Source organism: Ips typographus, linkage group LG11 (assembly GCF_016097725.1).
Source record: "Ips typographus isolate SLU linkage group LG11, UJ_Ityp_2.0, whole genome shotgun sequence".
In the NCBI taxonomy this organism is placed as follows: Eukaryota; Metazoa; Arthropoda; class Insecta; order Coleoptera; family Curculionidae; genus Ips; species Ips typographus.
The window spans coordinates 2,939,213-2,952,711 of NC_138432.1; the positions used below are offsets into that span (position 1 = coordinate 2,939,213).

General features: G+C 40.6%; 1 protein-coding gene across 1 annotated transcript in view; it reads right to left on the bottom strand.

The window, feature by feature from the left end:
- LOC145735697 (otoferlin-like) overlaps nucleotides 1-13,499 on the bottom strand; it is a 47,461-nt gene that overhangs the window by 7,296 nt on the left and 26,666 nt on the right. Inside the window, 22 exon segments of the mRNA XM_081989673.1 lie at nucleotides 1,917-2,176; nucleotides 2,234-2,287; nucleotides 2,289-2,369; nucleotides 2,693-2,875; nucleotides 3,239-3,299; nucleotides 4,384-4,547; nucleotides 4,549-4,565; nucleotides 4,622-4,845; nucleotides 4,897-5,010; nucleotides 5,067-5,266; nucleotides 6,571-6,866; nucleotides 6,920-7,103; nucleotides 7,156-7,356; nucleotides 7,402-7,554; nucleotides 7,610-7,726; nucleotides 8,065-8,262; nucleotides 8,315-8,505; nucleotides 11,820-12,113; nucleotides 12,162-12,266; nucleotides 12,317-12,503; nucleotides 12,552-12,738; nucleotides 12,792-12,948. Coding sequence (XP_081845799.1) covers nucleotides 1,917-2,176; nucleotides 2,234-2,287; nucleotides 2,289-2,369; nucleotides 2,693-2,875; nucleotides 3,239-3,299; nucleotides 4,384-4,547; nucleotides 4,549-4,565; nucleotides 4,622-4,845; nucleotides 4,897-5,010; nucleotides 5,067-5,266; nucleotides 6,571-6,866; nucleotides 6,920-7,103; nucleotides 7,156-7,356; nucleotides 7,402-7,554; nucleotides 7,610-7,726; nucleotides 8,065-8,262; nucleotides 8,315-8,505; nucleotides 11,820-12,113; nucleotides 12,162-12,266; nucleotides 12,317-12,503; nucleotides 12,552-12,738; nucleotides 12,792-12,948 — 3,628 coding nt within the window.

Below are 13,499 nucleotides of genomic sequence, written 5' to 3' on the forward strand. Positions count from 1 at the left end.
TAGAGTATAGTTTGTATATCCTAAGAAATGTTATGTTTATGTTTACGGTTGTGTTTTTGTACATTTTCTTTCAAGCGCAAAGTAAAACAATGTAATCGAGAGTTTGAACTGTTTTGAATGTGACCAAAAAAAACAAACGTCACATTCAAACCACATCTGTCTATTCATTTTTACGTCTTCCAGTTTTGTTTTAATATTGCGCATAGGTACACAAAAGCCTGATAGAAAAAGCACATATAGACAAAACTCCAGACCATATTGTTGTTCTATCGGATTACTTTCGTCCCCGAAAACAAACCCGAGTAAGATTGAAAAGAAATTATTAGATGTATGTTTCCTGAATTAACTGTATTGCATTGCTTCAAGAGCTGTAGTACGATTGTGTTAGAAGTAGGTAATAAGGTGGTCAGGTCAGTTTTTTATTTTCATCAATTAACACGGGTATATCTGTCTGGGAAAATTTAAGTGACTTTAGGTGGTCAAGCTATGAGCCCAAATATGCCTTATTTCAGCCAAGGTCAAAGTGAAGGCGGTGTATAGACAGGCAATCTCGAGGTGGTTCTGGTCGCCGTGGTGTCGGGCAAGAATATAGAGAAGAGCTGGGAGAGAGTGTAGGAGATGAGCAAGAGATGGGAGAAGAAGGGAAAGATGAAATATAGTTACAGAAAGACGGGATCCATGTTTATGGAAAACTATAGAGGAGAGAGTGGCGTGCAGCGAATGAATATATTTGCTTGGGATCAAGTTAGACAGGAAAGGCTGTTTACGTGTCAAGCATGTAAGGAGACGAATGGCTGAGGTTGTCGGCAAACCTCTGCAGAAATAAGGGAACCATAAACAAGGAAAATGTAAGGGCAATAATGACAAGCGGCGCTGTATGGGAGTCAGATTTGGGGTGTTACAGGACATTGGCCACGGAGACCCTCAATGGCACACGACCGTGATATTTAGCTGCCGCCGCTGCTGCCAAATTTAGGGAGGGACCAGTGAGTATAAGGAAGAGAGGACGACAAACCGTACTCGGTATAGAGAATCTGGACAAAGACAGAGGAGGTCTCAATAAAAGGGAAAACGGGTCGCCTGGGTTAATGCGGGAGTGTATAAAGGATGGAAGGAAGCAGAATGGGCCAAAAGTAGGAGTTATTGGGAGGATCTTGAGATGGGCAGCTTGAGATTCTAGGAATAGGGGAAGCTTTTTTTTATTGGTGGGAAAAAAAAGGAAATTTAGTTGGTCCACTCAAAATGGCTGGCTGCCGTTGATATATTGGGAACCCCAGCTTTTACCGACTAGTAAGAAGTGTGGCAGCAAAATTGGCTTGTAAGCAGAGCAAGGGGCGAGAGAATGAGGAAATCGTGAAAGCGGATCGCTTAGCAAAGAGAGCAAATAGGAGGGAGAGCTAGGAAGATTTGAAGAAATTAGACAGTGGGAGGAAAAAAGGATTAAGCGGTAAATGGGTCATGCACGAATGGCAAGAGCTGGACAGACACCACTTCAAAAGGAAGGGAGGTATACTAGTTGTGGAAGGAATAGAGGACGGAGAGATCGCCGTCATTCGGGGGAAGCCAGCAACTGATGGGCCACGGCAATCTGGCCGCCTACCTAAAGATAATGGATCTTAGACAAGTAGGGGTGCGGGGGTAATGCGAGGGGCGAGGAAAATTCGCTCCATGTGTGAGTCTAAAATTTTGTGAAATCACACAACCATTTACCTGGAAAGAAATCTTACAGTGAAGCAATTTTCGGTAAAATATACTCACTATTATTTCACCAAATTTTATCATTTTTATAAAGCATTTGATTTTGAATTGGAGTAAGCTTTGTATTTGAACTTTTTTAGGGTTTTTTCGAACTGTAAATTTTTAATTTGCTAAATATTAATAATCAATTTTCATATTCAAAAAATTTTAGCACTCACTTTCCGAAAACTGGATTGAGCTGTTTGGAGATGTAATTGTCCTTGTCGCTGATCCGTTTCGATCCCAAATGGAGCACCACGTAAGGATCAGCCTTGCCGTTCAAATCCATTGGGTGTAAATCGTTCGCTTTGACCACATAAACTCGCACCAACACTTTGATGGGGTCGTTGGAGGGTATTCCATGGAACAGGCCATATTGCAGGTCTAGTTTGATGTCTGAGTCTTTGGGTAGCGGCCATTTGTACACTTTCACCGCCCCCTAAGTTTGATTTTATTTTGTTTCAGTGAGAATATCTGATAAATCTGGAATACCTACTTTGAAGTGCCCTACCACGCGATTTTCATCATTGTTGTCCCCGCTCGTTTTTTTTGCCCCGGTACAGTTCGAACGTTTTTAGCCATTCTTTAAACTCGTCAAATTCGGGACGCGCTTCCAGTTCGGTGGGATAAACCTAGACAAATGTTGATTTGATAGATAATTACAAAATGTATGTACAACGCGTGACGCCATTAGTGTGGCACCTGAACCTAAGCTCTAACCTATAGTCTGTTCACAATATTTTTAAGTCTGAATAGACAAAAATATCGATGGCATGTCTCCACTACAACTTTTCAACTACGGAACACACCATCATGTGACCATATACGCAAATTAACCTTAGCACTGCAGGTGACCACCCTCATCTCATTGGTATAGTGAGCTTATCTTTGTTCTTTTGCGTCTAGCACATATACTAAGTCATACGATAAATAAATAATTAAACAGCTTATGTACCTTGAACAAGACTGGCTTGGACGTAACTTTCCTCCTGGCACTTTTAGGACTTAGTCGGGCCGCGATTCGAGCTGCTGTGGTCGTGGATTTGCCCCCAAATTTCAGCTTGTTATAGTCGAAAATGGGACTTTTGTCCGTCGCATCTTGCAGAGGAGGTTGAATAGTGTTCGTCTGATCATTTGTCTGGAAGACGCAATTAAAACAGTTTACATGATACACAACAGTTAATGTTCTTTATAGATAATGTTACTACGATCACTCGAAGATTTCCTGAAATTTAGGGTCAAGTACATTTCAATTTTTTTTTTAGGATACTAAGCAATCGTGCGCCTGCGCGGACTTGACATATTGATCCTAACATCGCGCAGATGCATCACAAGACTAACCGCATTTATTGTCATGATAAGAACAAAATATCACAGATACTATGTATCACTATAAATATTAGTGGTTCCACTACAATTTCTCTGAGGTTCTACGTTGACGTTCGTCTCGCTGCTCCACTTTTCTTTTCAAACTCATTATATGCTTCACAAAGTCGTGTACCAGTTTCCATTCTCTTTTTCCTTTAAGCATAATGTTCACCAAACTATCTTCGTCAATCAGTCTGCCAAGAGACAGTTCTAGTTCAAATCTGCTTCCAGTTAATGTGGTGCAATTAAACAAGCTGTGCTCGGCGTCACCCTTGCTGCTTCACACTGCCTGAAAAGACAGGTGCCATTTCGAGCTTCTTGACGTCCATTCAGCACCTGATGACTGTCAAGGCCCTGTTACCAGCGTTACAAGTTCTGTCTCAATTTTATTCAATACTTCCAAGCAACTTTATTAAGATGTCAAATCAAAAATAACAAATTTTGGCGCTACATGAGTTGAAAAAAGCTCTCAGCCATGCTGGTCACCTTTCAGGAAGTGGCAGAATCGTCAAGAACCAGGAGATCGTTCGAGAACGTATCAGGCAAAATCCGAGAGTCTCCAGAGAAAAATAGCTCGTGAGACTGGTATCAATCGGGAATCGATTTGTCAAATAACCATTTCCATCTTAAGCTCTACAAGCTCCGAAAAGTTCACCTCCTCACCAACAACAAGCGCGTACTGCAAACGACTTCTTTGTCTTTCCTTCAGTGGGACTACGTCCACTTCACAGATGGGAACCTGGTTTGCGGAGGCCCCCGGCACATTTATCGTCAAACATTACCAAATTCCTTCGGCCGTTATGGTTTGGGTCAAAATTTGCGCCAACGGCAAGACCCTCCTCGTTTTTTTTTAAAAAGGAGTCAAAATCAACAAAGACGTCTACCGACGTGACATCCTCGTGGCCGTCGTACTTCCGTGGACCCAGCAGCACTTAGGCAATACGGCTTGGACGTTCTAACAAGAGTTAGCTACGGCTCACAAGGCAAAACAGACCACAGCCTGTGCTACACGCCACAAAACTTTGAATTGGCATGTTGGGTTGAATAAGGCCGCTGAAAATGTTTCGAAGCGTTTGATGGTGCTCTGCCGAGACGCAACAAGGACGCCACTTCAAAATCGGCTGAGTATGTGGTAGTCAAAATAATTTTTATTGCTCTTTGTTAATAAATTTGTTTGAAAATTAAAAATTTTATGAAGTTTTAGAGATCATTTTTTTATTGTCACCCTGTAAACAAACAAACTGGCTGTCTACCTTATAAGTGACGTTTGTTACTTACAAGTGTACAGCTTTGCCTTCATTGGATTCCCGTATCATGCGTTCTACCGAAGCAAAATACTTAGTCCACCAGTCTTTGTTGTGCTCCTCATCTTCGTACTCCTGCTCCTCCTCCAAATCATGATTTTTCCATTTTCTGCTACCTGTTCGGGTTTTTTTTGCTGAGCTTCTGAGTTCCGTACCCTAGTCAAAATATTCGTCTATTAAAACTGCATGTTACAGTGAACGACTAAAACTACCGAATTTATTAGGCAAGTCCTTGGGCAGTAAAGGGCTTTTCTCTTTTTTGGCATGATCGAACAGAGAGGGAATGACTTCTTGGTGGTTTGCCGAGTCTTCGTAAGTTTTGAACTGGTTCCAGGAAGTTTTCCGCCGTTCTTCGGCCTCTCTTTCTTTCCTGGTCAACGGAGTAAACATATACCTGTGGATTGAGTTGATCACGTGGGTTCCAACTAGAGTATACCTGAAATCAACCATGGATTAACCAAGAAAAAACAGAGCATTTGCAGTCTACCGTCCAAAACTGCGACAGTCCACCACTCTTATAGTTAACGGTGGTCGATACAGCTCCTGTTCGGGCAAATCGACTTCTAGAAACTTGACGGGAGTGGAAAAATTCGGATTTTTCCTGTAACCGCACCAAATTTGAGGTTAGGATTTAATTTTATTAAGCCTGAATTTCACCGGATATTGGAGATGATGCTGGAATACAAAATGTGTCCGGAACACTCGATATCCACCCGCGGTTTGTCCACTGTTAACAGGTGGATCCGTTTCAGGTCTCTCAGACCCCAAAAAAGCACGTCAATTCGATACCGCGCTAATGTTGGTCTGATTTCTCTAGGTACTGGCAGTAGCACGGTCACTTGGCTTGGATCGGTGTCCTAGAAAAGGTCAGTGGATAAACAGACAATTTAAATAGCTTGGAGCCAGGATATGCTTTAAAAATTACAGCAACGAAGAGATTAAAGCATAAATACACAGTGGCAGTAGGTGTTTCTTTGCTATGCAAACCTTCATAAAAGTCAAAGCTGGGGGTGTACCAGGCTGTAATCAAATCGAACATCTGATATGCCTGTGTAACTTGTACCCTTACAAAACACCACGAGCTTCTACTAAAGCGGTTCGAAATAAAGATTCGGAGAAGAATATTTGACCTCGTCAAGGATAGAAACATGAAGCAATATCGCATTAAGACAAATATAGAAATTCAGGACCTCTACCAAAAGCAGCATACAGTCAAACCAAGAACGAGGTGAGCTGGGCATGTCCAAAGAGCATTTGACGACCGACTGATCAAGATACTATGGGATAAAAAGAGATTTGCAATGGACCTAAGTGGGGATGGACGGTAAAGCTGTGAACCAGTTTCAGGAAGCTACAAAAAAGTTGATTGAAACTTTACCCCCACAACTTTGCCAACGGAGTTACACAGCACTTAAGATAACTCTGCATTTTAGTGCAAAGTTGGATAAGAGCTAGAAAAAAATGGATGTTTTATTAGATTCCTCGTCCTTGATTTAGTAAGAAATGACTTTTTACATGATTTTCTAGCTCAAAGTTAAAAAAATTTCGTAAATTGGCCGTAACAGTCTTTCTGCCGTAGGGTCACTCTTTTACGACTTTGAATTAATTAGGTGGTTTTTCGATTGATGTAGGGAGAATAATTTATTGCCCGTTTTCTGTTATCTTTAACCCAGTTTGAGAAACTTGGCTTTAAACTCACTTGGGTGAGAGAGATTAAAAAATTGGCATTACAATTGGATTTTTTAGTATAAAATTACTCTTGACTCGATTTTCTAGCTGAAAATTCAAAAATTGCCGCAAATTGGCCGTATAGGGTCACATTTACGACAAATTAGTAATTTGTTATACAAAATCGAGTTAAAAGTTTGTTTTGACCAATTTGGGGATTCATTCCTGTTGTCAATTTTAAAGTAACTCTTACCCAAGTCGAGAAACTGCGTTTCAATCAGATTTGGAAAGGAGATACGATCAAAGGAAATTTATCAAGAAAGAGATCGCTGGAGCAGCCGAGACTCAGACGAAAGGACAACATTTTAAAAGACCTCCAGACTATGCAGGTATGTGACTGAACGGAGGTCATGTTGGACCCACCAAGGGTTGTAGTGCTACCCAGAGAGTGTTGAGCAACGCATGGGAAAAAAACCACACACAGCTTTATTACCTTAAAAATAGGAATGTCTTTGGGTTTTGGCAACGCTGGTAAGGAACTGTCAGATCCTCCGTAAATCTCCAACAACTCGAAGGCAGCCAATAATTCCCCAGCGTGATCCACGCCCCTGGTGATAGTAAACCACTCCAAAGGGGGAGGAAAAGCCGGTTTCACGTACTTATCATCCCTTAGTTTGACGTGGGGCTTTGCCATTGTCCTACCAATAAATTCGGACTTTCCCACTTGATCCTGATCGAATATTTCTATCACCAAAGAGGGTGGTGCTTGTTTAATTTCCTCCGATGAACCTACATCGATAAATTTGCTTAAAAACTGTTCCTCTTTATCAGTGTAAGCGTACCAAAAACCAAAATTTCATCAAACACTAGTAGTTCATCCCATGTGGGACTGAGAGTCTCGTCAATCACCTGGGTGGCTTTACAGAACTCCACGGCGATGACACGAGCAAATGGATCTGACAAACCGGAAGCGTCGCTGCCAATCAAGGACCTGGCCTGGTAAATATGGGCCCGAAGTTGGAACGTCTGCAACAATCTCGAAAAATAACGACTCTACAGTAATAAGGATCATTATTACATGTTTTTCCACGTAGTGGATCACGGAAGGAGGTAATGCCTTAGGTCGTTCCACGTTTTTCAGTTCCTGGGACACCTCGTAACCTCTGGGGATCCCCAGAACGAAATTTTTTTTGTGCTTTAACATTCCCAGCCACACGTATACTTGCACTTTGGCTGGAATTGTCCAGCCACTTGGTCCGGTGTTGCGTTTACCTGGAAGCTGCATCACCATTTCAAACCGTGAATAACTAAAAAAATTAATTACTTTTAAAAATGTTGTCTTAACCCTTCCACAATCTTTGCCCCTCTCTTCATCCACAATAGAGTAGACTATATCCCTAGCTGGGATTCTCTGATAGGCTCTCCGTTTTCCCCCGCAAATCATCCAAAAGAAAATGTCAGGCAGGGAGTGTTGTGGCTAAAATTTGCACAAACGTAACGTCAAACCTTTAACAATTATGGTTTGCTAATACGTCTTCAATTAGAAATTTCAGCTTGGCTAAGTAAGTTTGAGTCGTCCGGGCCCGTTCCTTAAACGAGCTTTTCGTCACCAAAGCTTTTAAGTTTTTAGCAGCGTTGCCGATGTTCTCCTAAAAATATCAAATATTGTTGGAATCGGATAGTCCAGTCAACAAAGATTAAAAAAAAATATAAAAAGAAATGCTTGAAACACATTTTTTTTTTACTATGTAACTTTTGTTGGACTGTTCAGAAGATTAACTTAAATGATCTATCCGCCAAAATGATCTATAAAATCGATATTTTACTTTCTTTGGCACAATATTTTAAGTTTGAGAAGCTAAGGTAATATAATTTTATAACTTTTTGGAAAATTAGGCTTCCAATGATCTCAGTTTGTTAACTAAAGGATTTTTGCCTCTTCTGTAAAATTATACAAAAGTCGGAATAAACTAATGTATAGACTTACAATTTCTCTCTGGCACAACTTCAGTCTCTCCTTATCTAACTTGGTTTTGCCGCATCCCGGCCCAGAAGTGGACGCCCTAGACATCGTGACGTACTTGCCGCAGGCCAAAGCCAAATCCTCCAAAACGTGTTTTAACTTGAACTCCACGTCCGGATCGTCTCGGTCCAATGCCGCGTTAACTTCATCCAAACCGTCTTCCTGTAAGTACTTGTTGTTTCAACCAGTTTGAACTAGTCCCAACTGCCCAAACCAGTTTATCTGCTATTTTGGCGATAATATTTGAATTGTACATTCTCCGCCTGTAGTCGGGCCACACCGATCTAATGTGCATGCATGGTTTGTTGTCCCAGTAGGGCAGAAAGTAGTACAACTTATCGTGCGTCATCGGCTTGATTGCTTGAGTGGTGCTTTGCCAGAAAGCCACGTCTGTCGTCACAGTTTCTACACCACCAATTAGTTTAAATTAAATTTGGCAACACTCAGAGGTAACATTTCAAAGTTACTAGTTGTAGAATTGTAACAGGTGGGACGTTTTATGAGTGAATCCTTTCACGGACACCTTAATTAACAAGACATTTGGTACATCAGTTGTATAAAAGACGCAATAGATAAAATATGTAAACACTACAAACAAAATTAAAAGTTAAGATATAAACTGTTAAAGATCCAGACACCGGGAGCATCTGGATACCTTTAAGTCCACCACTACGAATTTACTAGAATGGCTATGGGATTAAAAAACGCTGGAGTCGTCTAATAAACCATATATTTGCAAAACTTTCTTACAATGAATGTCTAGTATATTTGGATGACATCTTCGAAACAATTCGGGAGAGCAATTTAAAGTTTAAGCCTACTAAATGCTCAGCTGACAAAGAAAAATGCTAACTGACTATGGACAACAGAGCATCAAAACGCCTTCGAAGCTTTTATTTTCCTTTCGATATTAAAATATCCAAACGTGAGCCGAGAGTTTATTTTAAACACTGAAGCAAGTGCCACTGTAATCGCTGCAATTTTAACGCAGAAATATGACGGAATGGATCATCCTATATGTTACGCCAGCCGTACGCTAAATTCTGCTGAACAGCGTTATTCAACACTTGAAAAGGAATGTCTCGCTATTGTTTATGCGGACAAGAAATACCGGGTCTACCTGATAGGAACTCACTTTACAATTATGGCGCACCATCGGCCACTGAAATATCTATTAAATATTAAGGATCGAAGTTCTAAACTGGCCAAATGGACTATGTTCCTAATGGAATACAGTTTTACTGTTCAATATAGACCAGTAAAATGAATGCAAATGTAGATAGCCTTACAAGACTAAGAACAGATGATCCGCAGCCGATTTCAGTTGTATTACATGAAAATGAACTAACACCTATTTATGACGTATACTGGAATAAAGAGGATCTTATTCGCTTGCAGACCGAGGATCCTGAACTCAACTGCTTAATAAATCACAGTACGTTGGACGAGGATACAGACTATATAATAATGGATGGACTTCTACGAAAACGACGTAACTCAAACCGACGAAATGATCCAATCGTTGCGCCAAAATACATAATCGACGATTTATTATTTATTTATTATTACGTCACTGTATGCAGCTCACAAAAGGACAAAAGAAGACGAAGGAAATGTTAGAACGCGATTTTTATTGGAAAAACATGCGAAAATATGTTCAAAAATTTGTCGAATTCTGTCCGTCCTGCCAAATCCAAAAAACAAAAGGACCTCCTGAACTTCAAAGAACACCCATTCCAACGCCCGTTTGGGGTAGAATATCGCTGGATCTAGTAGGACCTCTTAATCGAACACGCCAAGATAACAGATACATTCTCACTTGCGTTGACTTTTTGACTAAATATCCAGAGTGCATACCACTCCCCGATATAAAAGCTGAAACCGTCGCGAGAGCCTTGGTTGAAAACATCATAACTAGACATGCTCCCAAGAAACTATTGACGGATTGTGGAAAACAATTTATAGGCCACCTCTTTACCAACATCGGCAAAGAACTTGGAATTCAAAAGCTACGTACAACTCTTTATCATCCAGCAACCAATGGAATTTTGGAACGTTTTCATAAAACGTTGAAAACTACTATCAGTCATTTCGTTAGTAATTTCATGGAAAACAGGGATAAGATTCTTCCTTATGCGTTGATGGCTTATAGGGATCAACCTCATGAAGCTACCAAAGAAAGTCCATTCTTTTTTATGTTTGGTCGAGATAGGAAATTACCAATTCATTTAACGATTAATAATCACGTACTACGATACGACTTGGACGAAAATTAAGCCAGTGAAATGTTAAAGGAAATGCAAATTTCCCATGAAGTTGCAAAAGAAAACTTGAAAGGAAAGGGCTGTTTACATTTAAAATAAAAGAGCTTTCTGGACGACTGAGCACATGGGATTGTGAAGAAGAGAACAAAAATGAACCAGACTCAATCAAGGATCCAATTTTAGACAATGAGAAGCTCCAGGATGAAGTGGGTGAGTTTCTACTATATGGAGATGAAAGAAGAACCAGAAATGTGCAACAGGATAATAGTGATATTGATGAAGACACTGATACTGATACTATTATTGAAATAAGTGACGATGAAAGTTCCATGTATTAAACCGACTTAGATCTAGTCAGTAAAATTGGGAAGCCACCCCAGTAAATGCAGGCCGAACAAGAACTAGAGACATACAGCCACCGTCGCGGTTGAGATATGATCACTAATAAAAAAAGGGGGGACTTCCAGTGTTAGTTCCTGTAGGTCCACGTTAATTTGCATCGTGATTCTCAACTAGTACGACATCCTAGGAAAAATTTAATTTGTCAATTTTTTTTATAGAAAAACATATGGAGTGCTTAATGCTATTTTTGTATTACGTTAGATTTGTACGGAATAGAGGGAGTCAGCTAATGTTGTACCGGCTGGCTCTGTAACACTTATGGAAATTAAGAACCATTTATCAACCCCGAGTGACGGAACTCCTGGGGATAACCCGGGCCTTGTTAAGTTTGTGGACTGAAATCATCCATCTAGAGTTCCAACTACTAAAGAAAAACCCATCCGGACCATGTGACTGTGCTTGTTGCGTTTCGCCTCCACCTAATATGTTCACTCTCTTCCACTTCTGGAACGCATGGGGAAATGTCTTAATTGAGGGCCGTCCATGTCCATTATGCTCCAGCCGGCATTATAGGCCCACAGATCCACACTTAACCCCACTTGAGGACGCCATCTAATCAACACACAGGTGCCCCGTCATTACAGCTATTTTTGCAGGAGTTTTTATGAGTTATTATTTTATTTTTTATTTTGTGTAAGAGTGCAAGATTCGGGGTAAATTCGGAAGTGTTTGGAAAACTATTCAAAATTCTCTTCGAAAATAAATTTACTTCAACCTAACTCAACATGTCCAAAAGTTACGTTAAAGCCAGAATTGCTAAGTAGACTTAAGACATAGGAATCGAATCGTACCCAGTTGAAAACTATTTATGTAGTGGAACTAAATAAATTATTAATCAGAGAACGGTGGTTGTGTCATTTAGGGTATAGCACTTGCCCCTCGAACCCCAAAAATAGGCTTGTAAGACTCAAAAATTGGTAGGATAAATTTTTGTGCCAAGAAATTTCGTTGCTATTCGTTACAGAGTTTACTTACAGGTTTTAAAACTAAATAATTCTAAGTATTTTTTTTTTAGATGCTATTATAGCTCTGGCAACACTACACCCACTTTACCTAGTTCGTCGCTGTCCGAATCGTTGTGCTCATTGGCCGACATGTTCTGACCGTCTATGGCGTTCCCAGCGTTGCCGATACTAATCTCAAAGTACACAGGTTTGTCCCCCAGTTTTTTGTCTATCATGGACGCATCAAACACAGTGGCAAACAGGAAAAACTCTTCATTTTTCGCATAGGAATCTTCGTTGATTGGTGCGGTAGGTTCAGCGTGCACCGCCGCTGGCGACAGGTCAATGTTGTCGGTTATTTCAGTTCTGATGGAGACCAGCAGTCTAGCTCGATAGGAGACCCCTAAACTGGACTATAATTAAGGCTCCCGAACAGTTTGACCAAACGTACCTTCCCCCAATCCAGTGTTCAGGTTGGAGTGTTCGTCTATAATACTGTAATCTCTGGTCGAACCGTACATGTGAATGTAGTTGGGCCCAAAAGTTGGCATAAAACCTTCAAAACCAATTCGATTATCTCCAACCAAAAAACTAAATTCAAACCACCTTTTTCTCCGTCATTTGATATGGTCTTAAGATCAATAAAGTGGGTACCTATCACTGTAGGTTTAACAGGATCGTCATCCCTCAGCTGAATTTTAATCCTCTGACACAAAGGTGGAAACATTTCCGTAAAAATCAGCTGCTCGTTCCATACAGGGGCGTAGCTGCCCTTCTTCACGCTAGTTTTACCCTGTACAACTCGTTCAGCGTTTGCCACACTGTGCATTAAGTAACTTACCACCAATCCGGCAAATGACACTTGAACGTAAGGATCCACCAGGTCGTGAACCTCTCCAATAAAAGCTTTTTTAACGCTGGCCATCAAAGAGGAGTTCATTTTGGGCAATCCGTCCGCCCGATAGATTTTCACTATAAAATGAGCAGTTTGTCGGTCCGTTGGGACTCCATCGGGCAACAGTAAATTCCTGAGAAAAGTTGTTATAAAACACAAAAGTGACCAGATTTCAAGTTCCGTTACGCTTCAATATCATCGTCATCCTTTTCGCTCTTTGAAGGTACTTTGACTGTGTCGCCTTTACCGATTACGCTAATATCGCACTTTAGGTAGCCCTTGGGGCCTCCGGCAATGTCGTCAGGATCACTCAGTAGGGCCCACTTGTGATAGAACTGGTGGTCTGTGAATTTAAGCCAGAAATCTGTTACATAGTAAAAGTATATTTAGTATACAGTGAGAACGCGTAGGTTGGAACAAACTCATTTGATTCAGAAACCGGTCAGAGGATTGGGATTGATAAACAAAAAACAAAACTTTACCATTTTTAACCAATCAGATCGGTGTTTATCGAATGATGCGGCATTAATGGGGCTGTTCCCAGATTTGAGAACGCCATCTGTACTTTCTAACTTATAGAGTTGAGTAAAGATGTCACCAGATGTTGCACAACCACTATCATTTCTGGCATCCAGTTGACTATACTGGAATGAAGTTTTTTCTTTGGTTATCAAGCCCTATAGCCTCTCTGATGAGCCGTAATACGGCGAAACCGGTCAGAGGAATGGGATTGATAAACAAAAAACAAAACCTCACAGTTTTTACCACAATTGGATGTTTTGCTCGATTTACAAGAAAATCCACATAAACCAACTCGACAAGTAGCTGCAGAACATTCAGTAAGCAAATCTTCTGTTCTAAAATATTTACATAACAAATGGCACCCATAGAAAG